The following is a 14,490-nucleotide window of genomic DNA, read 5'->3' on the forward strand; positions in this document are numbered from 1 at the left end:
AATCCAACTCCAGAGCTGTGTTTTATGTAAGAGGGAAAGGTCTTTGAGTTTGAGTGGGAGCATGTTTGTTTTCAGTAAATGTTGATCTAGGATCAAATTAAAGGGATAGTTCACCTACTGTAAAAAATAAAATTCTGTTATAATTTATATGTGATATATATGACATTCTTTCTTGTGCAGAACATAAAATTACATTAATGAATATCACAGCTTGTCTTTTCAATACAATGGCAGTTGATAGTGACTCACGTTAAAGCTTAAAACAGGACCCAAAAGTGTCACAAGAGTAGTCCATGTGACTCGTGCATTATATCTCAAGTCTTACGAAGGCATATGATCGAATAAATGTTTCGCAAAAATCTTGATGTCCAGAATTTTCATTTTTCTGTCAACTATTCCTTTAACACTCTGCAAAAACAGTCACTTCCTTCAAAAAATTACAAGCTCTGATAAAATAAAAATAAACATATCTTTTTGATTTGATTAATTTAAACTTTTCTGCAAAGCCAAACACACAAACACCCTCCACCTCTCCTTATGACTCACTTTAGCCTAGACACAGTCAACAATGAACTACATGCACCACATATTGTTTGCAAAAACCATAGTTTTGATGTAATGTCTTGGTCCAACATTAGACAGAATTTTTTTTTTTTTTTTCCAACAGAAGAGCCTCAAATGCCCTAACAGAAGCTGTTGTAATTTCACTGCAACAAAAAGAGATGGTATTTAATTTTAAATGAGCAGAAATCCCAGTTTTCCCAGGGTTCATAATTTATTGACAATTGTGTTCGGCAAGCGGAATCACAATCCATGGAGCCTCTGTCTACACTGAGACGTCTCGGTCAACCATTTTTGTCTTATTACACCACACTATTATATGTAATTTCTGTAGGAATAATTGGTGAAAACATCATTCTGTGTTCTTTAATGAATACAATGTTTTTGTTTATTCCAAACCCTGAAAATTAGGCATGAGACTATACAGTATACTGTTCAACCAGGTGACCAAATTAAAATATGGTTAAAGACATACAATATGCAAAACACTTTTCAATCTATTACTTTTACTGGATATTTTAAAAATGAACAATTTTATTTAAAACCTTGAAATTGTTACCTTAACGAGCTATTTCTACCTGACCTAACCCTTAAACTTCGGTGTAACCAGATGTATTCAGGTTGATTCAGTGATGCTAAACATTTTTATTGCATGAATAAAACCAGTTAATTTACCACACAAAGCACATTTTTAGTTTTTTTAGTGTGTATTCATGTATATTACATTTCTTCCCAGTTCTTTTTGTTTTACAAATACAGTCCAATGTCACATGTGCAATAAATCTATCTTACAGTATCAGACACTTAATTATGAGACAAAAACCCAGAAACATAATGACAGACAGACAGGAGAAATGCAGAGACAGGACGACCAGCAGCTCTCCCAGGACACTGTCCCTTGGGTTGTGGGGAAGAGGCTCTGCTACCTGGGGCATCTCACAATAGATGCCGGTCCAGCCCTGGTAACACTGACAGGTAAACTTTTGCTTCATGTCCAGGATATCGAGGTTATTGAGGTGTCCACTGACATGAAAGCGCGGTCCACGGATGGCTCGGTTGAGGCGAATGTTGAAGAATCGAGGGTTGAGGTGCAGATAAGCTCCAGAGTCCAGACTCTTACGGACACATTTACCGTTCTTCTTGCACAAAGCCTTGCTGCAGAGCTTAGCGGCTGAGGTCACATTGATCACATAATGCCCCAGTGGACCATCAATGTACTTCTTAACTGTCAAGCAGTTACTCTGCACAAAGTCAGATACATCAGTTACTGTAGTTCACAGACTGTATACTATCACAGAATCACATTGATCTGAATACATTGTGCTTTAACCACATTTCCCAAAGCCTTGGGATATATCTTTTAGTATTAGAGCTACCCAGAGTAAAATGTTTTTCTTTAAAGGTTGTTCTGTCATTACTCTGAATGGACATCTCACTTATCGACTTGTTGGAATACAAGTTAAGCTCAATTAACAGCATTTGTGGCATAATGTTATAATAATTTCAACTCGTCCCTCCTAAAAAAAAAAAAGGAAGCAAAAAGTTTGGTTACCGTAAGGCACTTACAGTGGAAGTTAATGGGGCCAGTCCATAGACCCTAAAATACACATTGTTTCAAAAGTGATGTAAATATTATACGTGTTAACATGATTTTAGTGTGATAAAATCACTTACTAAACTTCAAGATGTTTTATTCAGAAGGGAAAAAAAGTATAGCTATAAAGTTAGCATAGCTTAAATAATTTGGTCTTGGAAGAATTGATGAAAATTTTAAATAATTTAGAAATTTCTGATTTTGATTGCAGACTTGGGTGTGTTGGCAAATCTGGCCACAGTTCGTTACATTGTTGAGATTTCTTTTAAAAATTCTACAAGCTTGTAAGGTAATTGGGGCCTTTTTCTTAGGAGAAAAATATGAGAGGCCGAAAACTTAAGTCTCTGTTTCGCTCTCCATTTAATCTCATTGGTGTCTGGGAAAAAAACTGAGGCATTAAGAGATATCATTTGTGAATTTGCTATAGACAAGTGTGTTTTTGTGGACTTCCGTTAACAAGAACATGTTACAATGTTCAGAGCTAGTCAAAAATTTACCAATAGGTGGAATATATCAAAAATCTTAGCTCATTTACGTGTCAGACAAGTAAGCATTTAAAAATGTGATTATGTCATGCAATAGAAACTCTTTCCTTCTGGTTCTAATTACTCTCACCCCTCTGCTTTTTGTAAACAGGAAATGGGATGCACCCACAAAATGAGCATGTGTCCTTCAGAAGTACGTCGGCCTGTCATTGTGTGAAATAAATCACCAAATACAGAGACATCCTGACATCATCAGTTATAGTGACACCAGTATAATTCTATTTTAGGTTAAGACAAAAACGGCAGAAATAAGTTTTGAGATTAAGACATAAAACAGAGGGATAGATAGTTCTCTGTGCTTCTAACATGTTTTATATTGTTAATACTATAAACTCAAATTGAGTAGATACTGATCACAAAGTGGTTCCAAAATGCTTTTGGTTATGGATGCAAGTATTAGTAATTGATCTCATAAACAGCATCTTAAAGTCAAGATGGTTTAATTTAATATTTGTTTGGAGGATGTTTATAAGATTATAGATTTAGTAAATGTGCCTCATGTTTGATATAGACGATGAGTACCTGAGATCTTGCATATTCAGATGACCCCCACAGGACCACTCCAGCAGCCCCCAGTGCTGCACTCTCGCCTATGGTGTGCACCAGGTCACTCTGTATAGGGTGAGAATTTTTATATTTTAATGCAATACAAGCAGGGCTGGAAATTTGTTGGGGTCCAATTTAAACCACTGCTGGTCCAATTTAAACCAACATGATCACACAGGAAGTCAACATTTTGCTACCAAATTTTCTAGTACCCTGACATCAACCCCATTCTGCCGTATTACTGACAAGCGCCATCTCCCATCAGACATGTTTGCATGTCGTTTGTAAACATTCAAGTACATTTACCTTCTGTGGTCAGGGGCTGATCTAGAATTTTTTAATGGCAATCTAGACTAAACTTCACTTTTCAATGAGAAACTGCAGCCAATTGTGTAATAAGGCACATAATTTCGTTTTGAAAAATGTTGGCTAGTAAGTAACCTAACAGCAACCACCCTGAACACCCTGAAAACTGCATAGCAACATGCTAAAACCACTCAGAACACCTTAGCCACTGCATAGAACCACTCTAGCAAACACACACAACACTCTAACATCGTTGAAGCAACTTTTTCACAGTCAAGCACCACTTACATTTCTTCAGAATGTGTAAAATCTAGTTTGTAATCTTAGCAAAAAAGTTAAAGATTTCTTATGCTTTCTTATTTGCATCTAGATATTGCACAAAAGTGTAGTACAGGTAGTTAACTTATAACTTATGGTCTGGGATCTGTTTTATCACAATGAACATATGGAAGCTATTGGTTGTAACCCAGACGAGTCATAATAAGTGCGTTACCTTGATGTACCTCACTGTCTAGAAAGGCGGGTGGTCCCATCAAACTGAAAACATGGCTGTAGACCTACTGCATTGTTTGATTTGGAACATTCCACTCATAATTATGTGACAGATGAGTGTTTTAGCATATCTCAGGCACTTCAGATGCTGGGGAGGAGGGTGGTGCTGGGGAAGGGTCTGTCATTCAAGTATTTGATGAGTGATTAAAACAATGCATGTGTGATGGGTTCCTACAGTATAGAGAGCAAAGTTTTCTTCTTGTCTTGAAAGTATGCTTTTTAAGAATTGGGAAGTGCTAAAGTAATGTTAAAGAGTACACATTTCAATGTTTTAAATAATTGTTGAAGTTGATGTATTTTTTTTAAATCCCAGATTAATATGCAGAGACAACGATAAGTAAGCCATTCATAGGTTTTTTTCCCTCCGAAAAGTTAAAATACTGTGGCTCAACTTCGGCTCAGTTAATTGCGTGTGTTACTAACTGTGAATTCGGCGACAGTAGATTGAAAGTTCTGCTGCTGAAATCAATCAGTGCTTATGAAATTCAAAGCACTCCCCCAGTGGCTGAAGCTGGAAGTGTTGTTGAATGTATGAGCATGTGTGCACTCCAGTTTCCAGGTGAAATGTCCACAGAGTAGTGCCAAAAGCAAGTTATAAAGTGAATTGTTTTTAGTTGTAAATTATATAATACAGTTAACAGGAATGTCCTAACCCAAACCCAAACCCCGACCCTAAACCTAACCGTCAGTGGAGAAGACATTTCATTTTAAAGTGTAAAAAGCAGATGGGGCCAATTTCAGTATACTGGGACATTCAGTAGAAACATATAGAGTTCCTGTGTGATAATTTTAAAGGGAGTGTTTGTTTGGCGGGCCAGTTGCAGATTGGGGAGTGTTCAGGAAAACTGTGTTGTTTTAATTGTAGTCTTTGGTCATTTTTTACTGATATTCATAGAAGAGATATGACAGAAAATGATTGGAGTGTGATCGAAAAATCACAGCCAGTCCTAAATGTAGTCTTTCAGAGCACATTTGCTAACCACTAGGCCACAGCTCTAACATAATTGTTAACTTTTTACCAAAAATTTAACTGATTGTTCAAACTATTATCTGAACCGTACAATACTCTGCTCACCTCTGACAGTACGACAAATGTGTAGGCGTAGAAAGGTCTTGAGTAGACGAAAACGGGCAATGTGTAGTCATTCCGGGCGATTGAGGCAATCCGCATGGCCTCCTTCACACGGTAGTGCACAAATTTTACTGTGTTGTGTGAAGACATGAGCTCATAGTCAAGATAGATTGAAGGGTAGAGGGCTGTACTCTCTTTCCAAAGCCACATCAGGTGATCATTACGTACATGCTCTACATTAGGACACTCTCCAGTGTAACGGAATGGATGCTCCTTGTAACCGTAGTTGTAACAGTCAGGAAAGAGGTAAAAACCCCATAGACCATGCGGTCGCCGACTCTCTGCCAATAGAAGTGTTGAATTCATAAACGCTTGTCCAGCTCTCTCAAAAAGCTCTTTTGCTTCATTCTCTACCTTACTTTGTGGCCAGCCTGGATGCAACTTCCTTATAAGCTCTTTGGACTTGTTCCGGTAGATGTCTTTAAAGCCCCAGTTGCGCACCCACTGTGGTCGCCAGTTTTCCCAGTCGATGACGCCCAAACCGTGAAAGTCTTTGTAGGGTATAAACCTGTCAATGTCAGCTCGAGCTTTGCTTAGGTGTTTGCTCAGACTTTGGTTCTGAGGAAGACCACCGTTGATGGGAATTCCAGAACTGGTGTAGTAAGGGTAGTAACCCAGGTGGCTGTGATAAAAGATGGTCACGTTGGGGCCACTTAGGGTCTCGTTGTGGTTAGCAACAATGTCGAAGACACTAAGGTCCAAATCCACCTTGTAAAAGAGAAAGAAAATATGGTATTTCTATTATTTGGGCCACACAGATGTAGCATTTGCTAGATTATTGACACATGTTCAACTAGTGTTATTATCGTTAACAAAAAATAAAATGTAGGGAATTTATGGGGTTTAAATGGGTATAATGGTTGATTCTGTGCATGTATATTTTGCTTTATTCTGTATTGTGTTTGAGAATCAATCAATAAATAATGTTAATCTGAAAAAAAAAAAAACTAAAATGAGAACTAAAAGGAAAACTAAATTAAAACATTTTTGTTAAATGTGCACTTATTAAAATAAAATAAAAAGTATAGATAGAGCATTACGACTGTACTGATGTCAATGTAAAATTGAGCTATTCACATTCGATTAAATTATTCCGTGAGTACAGCATCCAATTTTAAAGGAACATCATTGCGATAAAGTTGGTCATGTGATCTCAACATGGCCGTACTCATAAAGGTGCATCTAGCGCCATATGTAGAATAAAGTTGCTTTATTTCTAAGACTGATATAGATAGCCTTCATCTCACGTGAGTGTACAATTTTTTTTAAACTAAAAAATAATCTGATATTTGCCAATATTTCTTTGTTTAAAAGTTTAGCAATTAGCAAAAAAGAACTGAGTGCACCTTTTAAGTGAAATAAAAATTAAAACTAAAACAAAACTGAAATACATTTTCATGGCTCCAAAACTAACTAACCATTGAAAACTAATTTGAAAGGGCAAATTGAATCTAAAATGGAAATAAAAACTAAATAAAAAATGTGTTCAACCTTGAATCGAAGACGGCAGGATTCAGTAGGCGCATTCCACACGACCACAAACGGCCGATGGGGTAGCAAAGGTGTGTGGGCCTGCTTCAGCTGATCGCCTTTGGCAACCACCAATCCACACACTGCCACAGCCAGAAAGCCAATCAGTGCCATTGCCCCAGCACCCTCGTAGACCACTCAACCCACATGCCACAACCTGAAGAGAACTTGGAAGAACAAATTATAAAGAATCACATCACTGCTGAGAAAATTATTACATTATGAGGGTCACTTGGCAAGGATAATCAAAGACGTTGTTGAAAGCCCAAGTTAGCAAGGGTCACCAAGTAGCAGTGCTCTAGATTCCACAGCACAATGCTCCTCTTTACTGCACCCAATTATACTGTCCTCTCATTTAAATAGTCAGCCAACATGTTGCTCATTACACATTTTTTGCAAACAGAGCATGGAAAGACAATCATAATCTCACCAGTGTATTATATATATATTTTAAAAGGATTGAAGTTTAACTGATTCATTATGTTCCAAATAAGGTGAATTCAAGTAAACTGGGCCACATTTTGACAGTCATCTCAAATGTAAAAATTGGCCCAATCTACCTGAATTTAAACTATGTATAGGCCTACATAAATTACTTTATTTTTATCATAGTTCTTCTGACCTCACTGTTGTTAGCAGTATGTCAAAATTTGTGCATAACAATATTGCAGCCCAAAGGCAAAACATATTAACTAACATGATCACATGGGAAATCGACATGTTGCTTCCAAATGTTCATGTACCCTGAAATCAAACCGATTCTGCCGAATAACTGTCAAGTGCCATCTCCTGTCAGATATTTATGCATCAGTTTAATTATATTCACCTTTATCTCTGGCGCCACGGACAGTGTATTGCACAAGCAATCCCAGAGACATGAGTTCTGGTCCCATAGGAAGCAGGAAGTAATCACATTCATGTAAAAAATGGCTAACACAATATGGAGGTTGCAATTTGCTCTAAAATTAAATTTTTACTCTGAAAGTTAGGTTTAGATTTTGGGTTTGGGCTTGGGTGGCTTTTGGCACCACATGTAGACATTTCACCCAGAAACTGAAGCTCACACATGCCCATACATTCAGCAATACTTCCAGCTTTGGCCACTGGGGGCAGTGCCTCGAATTTCAGTAAGTACAGACTTGTTTCAGCAGCAAAACTGTCTTTTGTCAAAATGTATATATTTAACAAGTATGGCCAAAATTTAATCTCTTGGTCTGGCTCAACTATGTTCAGATTAAAAGAAAACAGAGTGTGAAAATTGCAGTAACTACAAAATCCACATTTAAACCAAGTAATTTTGAAGCCATTTTTCTCAGTTTCAGTGTTGGCATAATTACTGTATTTTGCCTTTGTAGATTTCCCCAAACCAGCTATCTTACCTAATCACAAATCAACATTGTAGACAATACCAAGATTTATACCCCTGAATATTTGGAATCAGTTTTGCAATTTTGTTTGGTGTCATTGAATTACAAGTCTGAAGTTTTAATAGTTGTTTTAAACAGGAGCTTTGACATTCCCAGTTTTTATCTGTTTTTACCTCCTCTCTTGATTTGACACTTGAAAATTTACATGTGTATTACATTAAAATTCCTCGCTAATCTCTGTCAAATTCTTCTCACGTTATGAGTGTGATCGTGTACATGCCAGAAGCCTCATAAATGAAATCCACCCTGAACATGCCTGTCCTGCCTATTTGTTTTTCAGATAATTCTCTTGAATTAACATTTTTCTGAAAAGTTGTGCTAAAAGAAAGCAATTTAAAAAAAATAAATAACAAGGTGTTCTACCTCTTTCAGAAAGTTATTTGAAGGGGTTTTTTTTTTCTCAGATATTCTCAGATATTTTTAACAGATAATATTTCCTCATGGGGCTGTGAGGGTCTGTCAGATACAGTAAAGGGATGATGTAGCTTATTGTAGATGGAAAAAATCTGTGTTTACTCTTCCAATTGAAATGGCAGTGAAATTTTAAGCTCTGCCTAAGAGCAACATCGTGGTAAAGTCACTTCAAGTCCTTTCATAAACCACAACTATCCACAGTGCCTCACCACAAAAAAGACCCCCCAAAAGCCATGTCTGAGACAAACTGGTACAGGCGTTTTCCTCAAACAGAAAGAGGTTCTCAAGGGACATAAGAGCCAAGTCGTTTTTTTTTTTTTTTCTTTAAAGAAATTGATTAAATCCAGATGACTAAAAAGCTGAACATCTTGTTATAGATTTAACTTTTTGCTTTTCAGCATTTAAGTCACCTCTATAACAGTACAATGTATATGTAAAAAAAAAAAAAAAACTTGTGGACCACAAATCAATTTATCCTGTGCATTATATATTCATCAATTTCATACGATTTTTCCTTTCATTAAGACCTCAGAAATAATGTTATTACTTTTATCTATTTTATTACTCTAAAGTAACTAACTTGAATAAGAAAATGAACCGCAAGAAGTATTCTTATATTTTGTGACAAAACTAGAACATTTACTTGATATTGTAACCATTTGTGCACAACTGGAATAAATACAGTGGTCAGCAGCAGCAATCAAAAGCACTCATGTTGCATAACTACAAATCTTGTGTTCTCTAAGTGGTGTTCACTTATTTGCTTTTCTGAAAAGTAATTTGGAAAAAATGGAGACAGAGCAGAAATAAATGTAAACCTAATTTAAGCTTTTAAATACAGAAACAGCATGTTGAATCTGAGAGACTGAGAAAAGGTTTGTCATTTCTGAAGTAGTACATCGCGATTTTCCAACATTATCCTTGTAAATTTGTGACCTAATAGCTTTGACAGTAACAAATGCTGACGTTCCTCCAAACAAGAGATTTTGCATGAAATTCAATGATGCAGCTTCTTAATATTCTCCAAAAATAGATTTCATCATGCTCCTGTGCAGTGTTGGTGAAGCAACTTTGAAAGTGGAGCTTGCCTAGCTACAAACAACACATAATTAAACTACTGTCAAGCTAATCTTTTGAAAAAGTTGTTTGCTACGCTGCAGAATAATATATCCAAAGTTAGCTGACTACTTTGAAGCTAGTTAAGGGGCAGTATACTATATGTATTTGGGCACAAAAATATTTTTGAATGGATGAAGCTGGTCTGCTAGCCTGGCCATGCTAAACTTCAGCTGGTCTTGCTGGTCTTCTAGCTTGGCCAAGGTGGTTTTCAGCTGGTCTGTTTGGTCTCCTAGCTTGGATAAGCTGGTCTCCTAGCTTGGCCAAGCTGGTCTTCAGCTGGCCAAGCTGGTCTAACTGGTCTCCCTGCCTGGCCAAGCAGGTCTTCAGATGGTATATCTGGTCTTCAACTGGTCTAGTTGGTCTCCTAGCTTGGCCAAGCTGGTCTAGCTGGTCTCCTAGGCTGGCTAAACTAGTTTTCAGCTGGTCTTTAGCTGATCCAGCTGATCTTCTAGCCTGGCCAAGCTGGTCTTCAGCTGGTCTAGCTGTCTTTAGATGGTATAGCTGGTCTCCTAGCCTAGCTAAGCTGGTCTTCAGGGTGAGGACTCGTATAAAGTGAGATTATGGGCTTTATTTTAATTGAAAAAAAATAAATAAACAAAACAAACAGAAATAACCCCGAAGGGGAAAACTCCAAAGTCCAAGGCAGAACACTACAGGACAGACTGGGTTTGATGCTCCAGGCTGGAACCATCACACAGGGCAGGACAGAAACCGACACACAGGAGAACCTAACAGGAGGATAAACCACAATGAACTGGCACAAGACAAAAAACACAATGGGGATAAATAGGAAAGAAAACGAGGTGGGAAATCAGGAAAAACAGGTAAAGCAAATTAACTAATAATGAGGTAACAAGGGGGCATGATCAGGATGAGAGACAGGAGAGCACATAGCAAACAGCTTAACAATAACCATGTGCTCACAACAAACCGGAGAGAGAGAGCACATGGCAATGAAGCCATCATTGACCATGTGCTCAAACAAACACAAAGACAACTAATAGAGCACATGGCATTGAAGCCATCATTAGCCATGTGCTCAAACAAGAAGACAAGACATGGAGCATGAGTGTCCAAGTCCTAACTCAGAAACAAGACCAAACCAGACCGAAGAGTCAGGATCCAGACACCATGCTCTCTGAACATGAGAAACAGAATAGACAGAAGAGCACATGGCCAGGAAAACAATAAAAGCTGTGCGCTCACACAGAGACATAGAACATACGTGTCAGGATCCTGTCACCACAATAAACCTGACTGACTAAGGTGACAGGATCTTGACATTCAGCTGGTCAAGCTGGTCTCCCAGCCTGGCCAAGTTGGTCTTCAGCTGGTCTAGTGGACTTTAGATGGTATAGCTGGTCTTCGGCTGGCCTCCTAACTTGGCCTAGCTGGACTTTACCGGGTCTACAGCTGGTCTCCCTGTGTGGCCAAGCTGGTGTTCATCTGGTTTACCTGGTTGATAAGCTTGTCTCCTAACTGACAAGTTGCTAAAATTCCTCTAAAATCAGCAGACAGGCCTGGCTGACGAGGCTAGGTGGCCAGCTAAGACCAGCAAACTAGCAAAAGCTGGTTTAAGCTGTTTATCCAGCAGGGCTGTGGCATACAATAGTTGTTCCCTGTCAAGCCTTTGATTTTCACAACTTGTGTGAGCATAGTGTGTGTGTGATAATGTGTAAATTCTATAAAAACAATTTGCATATGGCTTTTGGCTGATGTGGGATACGTTTCATGAGGATAAGCATGTAAGTTAAGGATGTGAAAGCTTTTTTGTTTTGCCTCAACAAGGAACAGAAGAAATGAGTCAGCTGCCAAAGACTCTTTTGCCTGCTGGAGTCAGCATGTGGAAATACAGTATGTTTTTATAACTGCTGTTGGTCCCATATACCTTGTGGAAAAGGCATGTAGGCTTACAGTGTGTGCATTTTTCTGGGTGGTGTAAATATATTTGTTCCCATGGGTCATGTCTGAATGACCCGCTGTGCTCCACTGATTATTTACAGCCCTTTATGTGCTTCATCCGGACATACTGCATGCCAGTGGACATTTGTTTATGTGCTGTCACTCTACAGTTGGATGGTTCCCATGAAACAGGTTCCCTCAAAATGAATAAATGGGAACTGGTGCTATTGAAAGCCTGCCGTGTCAAGCCCTAGTGAGCTTGTCTCTAATCCCGTCCTAATTAGGAGGGACTTGGTCTCACTTGGTCTACACACATACACACACTTTGCTATCAGCAAACTCATCTGCTGCCTCGAACATGTTACTACATATAGTCAGCTTTTCACATTTTTAGCTCTCTAATGTAAAGGTAAAATATTAAATTTTTGGCACCACTAGTGGTACTAAACAGAATTGCTAAAGTAATGATTGTTTTTAAGTTTAACAAACACTCCTGCTGTCTGCCATTGTTCAGTGGAGAGAGTTAGGCCTGCCCCAAATGGCATTGTTTGAGCCAGAAGTTGACATGTTGGGCCATTCAAACAAAAAGAGCAATATATTGATAGCGCCACAGAGCCATAGCATTTACATTTTCCAGAGGAATTGACTGATGAATAGTATCTATACACAGGGGCAGACTTGGAAGAGAAACTTCCCAGTCGCTGTCCTTTTCTGCGTATCGCAGTGCTGTTTTGCAGCCCTCTTCAGCCAGTCGAGGCACGTTCGGCATAATGCGGCAGCCTGTTTCAGCTTATCGCCGCCCATTCGGCCCCGTTTCGTGGCCGGCACACTGAGAAAAGTCCCGGTTCTCCCCATGGCCAGTCCGCCCCTGTCTATACACATTAAGGTGCTACATAAATCCCCTTTAAGAGATTTCATTATAAACCACTGTTAGGTAATTTCCTATTTGGAGAAATCTTACCCAATAGCAATACTGAACTCAGTAGTTCTTCAGCAACAACACTGGCAATTTACTCTGGCAATCGGTGGTGTTTGAGGCGAACCCCCTGTTCACTATGTGAAGCGCTTTGTGTGTAGTGTCAGAAAAGCTCTATATAAGTGTAACATTCATACCCATAGATTTTGGTGCAAAATTTAAGAGATCATGCCGCATAAAACTAATGTCAACTTCAGTTTCTGTTTTGAGGCTTCAAACTGTGAGAAGGATATTTCAGAGGATATAGTTGAGTCAGCAATACTTTACATTAAACATTAAAAGCTGTAAAGATTTGTTAAGGTGGATACAACTCTTTGATTGGGATAAACACACTAAACTCACCTCTACAGCCTGTTTTCAAAGAGGAATCAGATTTTCAGATTTCTTCAGCAACCACTGTGTCCAGTGTCCCCCTCATCCAAACTAGGAGGCATCACATAACACGTCCAATGCAGTTATCTTGTCTTTGTATGGAATATCCAGTTTTGAAGTTCAGCTGTGCTATTTGTGCTCAAAGATTTCCCAGTTTATCAGAGTTTGCTGTACGTTTTGTTGTGTGGGTGCATGGCACCAGTATTGGCACTCTCTTCCATTGTTAATTGAATTGGCTCCTCCTCACTAAGCTTCCAGATAAAATCAATAGCAATTAGAGATCTCTGATGTGCCAAAGCAGTGTGCGTCGCTCCAGGATCACAATCATTTCTAAGTGTTTTTTTGCCTGATCACAATTAAATGCTCGTGCTACTTTGAGACTAACAGTGCTGGTTTTATGCAAGTTGCAGTCAAGGCCTGAATAGTTGGAGTTTAAAAAAGATTTGGAAAAAGACTGCTTATGAAAGGAGCATGTACTGAGAATGTGCTTAGACCAGCACCAAGAAATACACTTGATATTCTTGCATTTAAACAGTTGTAAAAACATGGCCCTCTTTTTTATGGTAATGTAGACAGTTTCTCCAATGTCAGGTGGATTACATTTTCAGACACAAACATTTAGACTGCATGACAGATTCTTCTTCTTCTTCTTCTTCTTTTTTTGGTTATAGACACAATCCTATAGATTTACTATTTCCTTTTTCATATATGACAAAAGTTAAATTATTCTTGTAGAGGATGTGTTTTGGCAGGACAGATTATTGAAAGCCTGCATTCTGCATACTGCATTCCTGTCAGTATTTATCTGATTTAGTTACCCACACGGGAGGACTAAAGACCAAAGGAAGTTCCCCCTCTCTGCTTGCAAAACATGAAAATTGCATACTTTAACACAGTTTGGCTCCACAGACAGATCAAGGACTATGGTTAGATTGCATATTTTTATGTAATAGCAGCACGAGGGGGGAGAGTTGGTCTCAGTGAACAATCAAGAGTGCAGCAAGGTGTACAGTATACATAGATGTCATGCACCGGTTTATTTAGTTATTTATTTTTTGTTTTTAAGGGGGCATCTGTGGAAGGTTTGTCTCACTTGGGACCCTAGGCATGACCAAAGGAAAAAAAAAAAAAAAACACCTTTTAACTAGGACTGGGTAAAAATACTGTATTGATTTTCTAATGCATCACGGTATTCATTTGAACAATCTCGATATTGATTTTTTAAATCCCAAGATTGATATTTTACTCTATGCACAACCCACTACTACAAAGAGAGGAAATCACTCGCATTTGTATTCAAATTTCATGCTTTGCGACACAAAATATCTGATTGGCCACTGGCTGGTATATGTTCAGATTTTGCTCACCAGTGATTGAGTAGTTTAGTGTTGAAGAAGTTCAGCAGTGAGATACTTTCACTGTGTTTTGAGAGTAAAAGTTTGGTTTGACTCGTTCTGTCTGTCCAAAGATGAGATCCATTCAATCCATTTGTCATTGAATAATGTCTCTTTTAA

General features: G+C 38.3%; 1 protein-coding gene across 1 annotated transcript; it reads right to left on the reverse strand.

The window, feature by feature from the left end:
• Positions 1–824: 824 nt before the first annotated feature.
• LOC127437745 (hyaluronidase-like) lies at positions 825–13,134 on the reverse strand. The gene is made up of 5 exons (XM_051692883.1): positions 12,947–13,134; positions 6,728–6,933; positions 5,180–5,944; positions 3,223–3,312; positions 825–1,802 (listed from the first exon to the last, which is right to left on the reverse strand). The coding sequence occupies exons 2-5, from the start codon at positions 6,878–6,880 to the stop codon at positions 1,350–1,352; spliced, it is 1,461 nt and encodes a 486-aa protein (XP_051548843.1). The 5' UTR covers positions 6,881–6,933; positions 12,947–13,134; the 3' UTR covers positions 825–1,349.
• Positions 13,135–14,490: the final 1,356 nt, after the last annotated feature.

Source organism: Myxocyprinus asiaticus, chromosome 48 (assembly GCF_019703515.2).
Source record: "Myxocyprinus asiaticus isolate MX2 ecotype Aquarium Trade chromosome 48, UBuf_Myxa_2, whole genome shotgun sequence".
In the NCBI taxonomy this organism is placed as follows: domain Eukaryota; kingdom Metazoa; phylum Chordata; class Actinopteri; order Cypriniformes; family Catostomidae; genus Myxocyprinus; species Myxocyprinus asiaticus.

Bases quoted from the DNA above. Each gene is read 5' to 3' on its own strand.
- LOC127437745 (XM_051692883.1), bottom strand. From the start codon at position 6,880: ATGGCACTGATTGGCTTTCTGGCTGTGGCAGTGTGTGGATTGGTGGTT. The intron at 3,313-5,179 runs GTGAGCAGAGTA...CACCCTATACAG, and splicing joins CATTTGTCGTACTGTCAGAG to AGTGACCTGGTGCACACCAT. The intron at 1,803-3,222 runs GTACTCATCGTC...GACTTTGTGCAG, and splicing joins CTGAATATGCAAGATCTCAG to AGTAACTGCTTGACAGTTAA.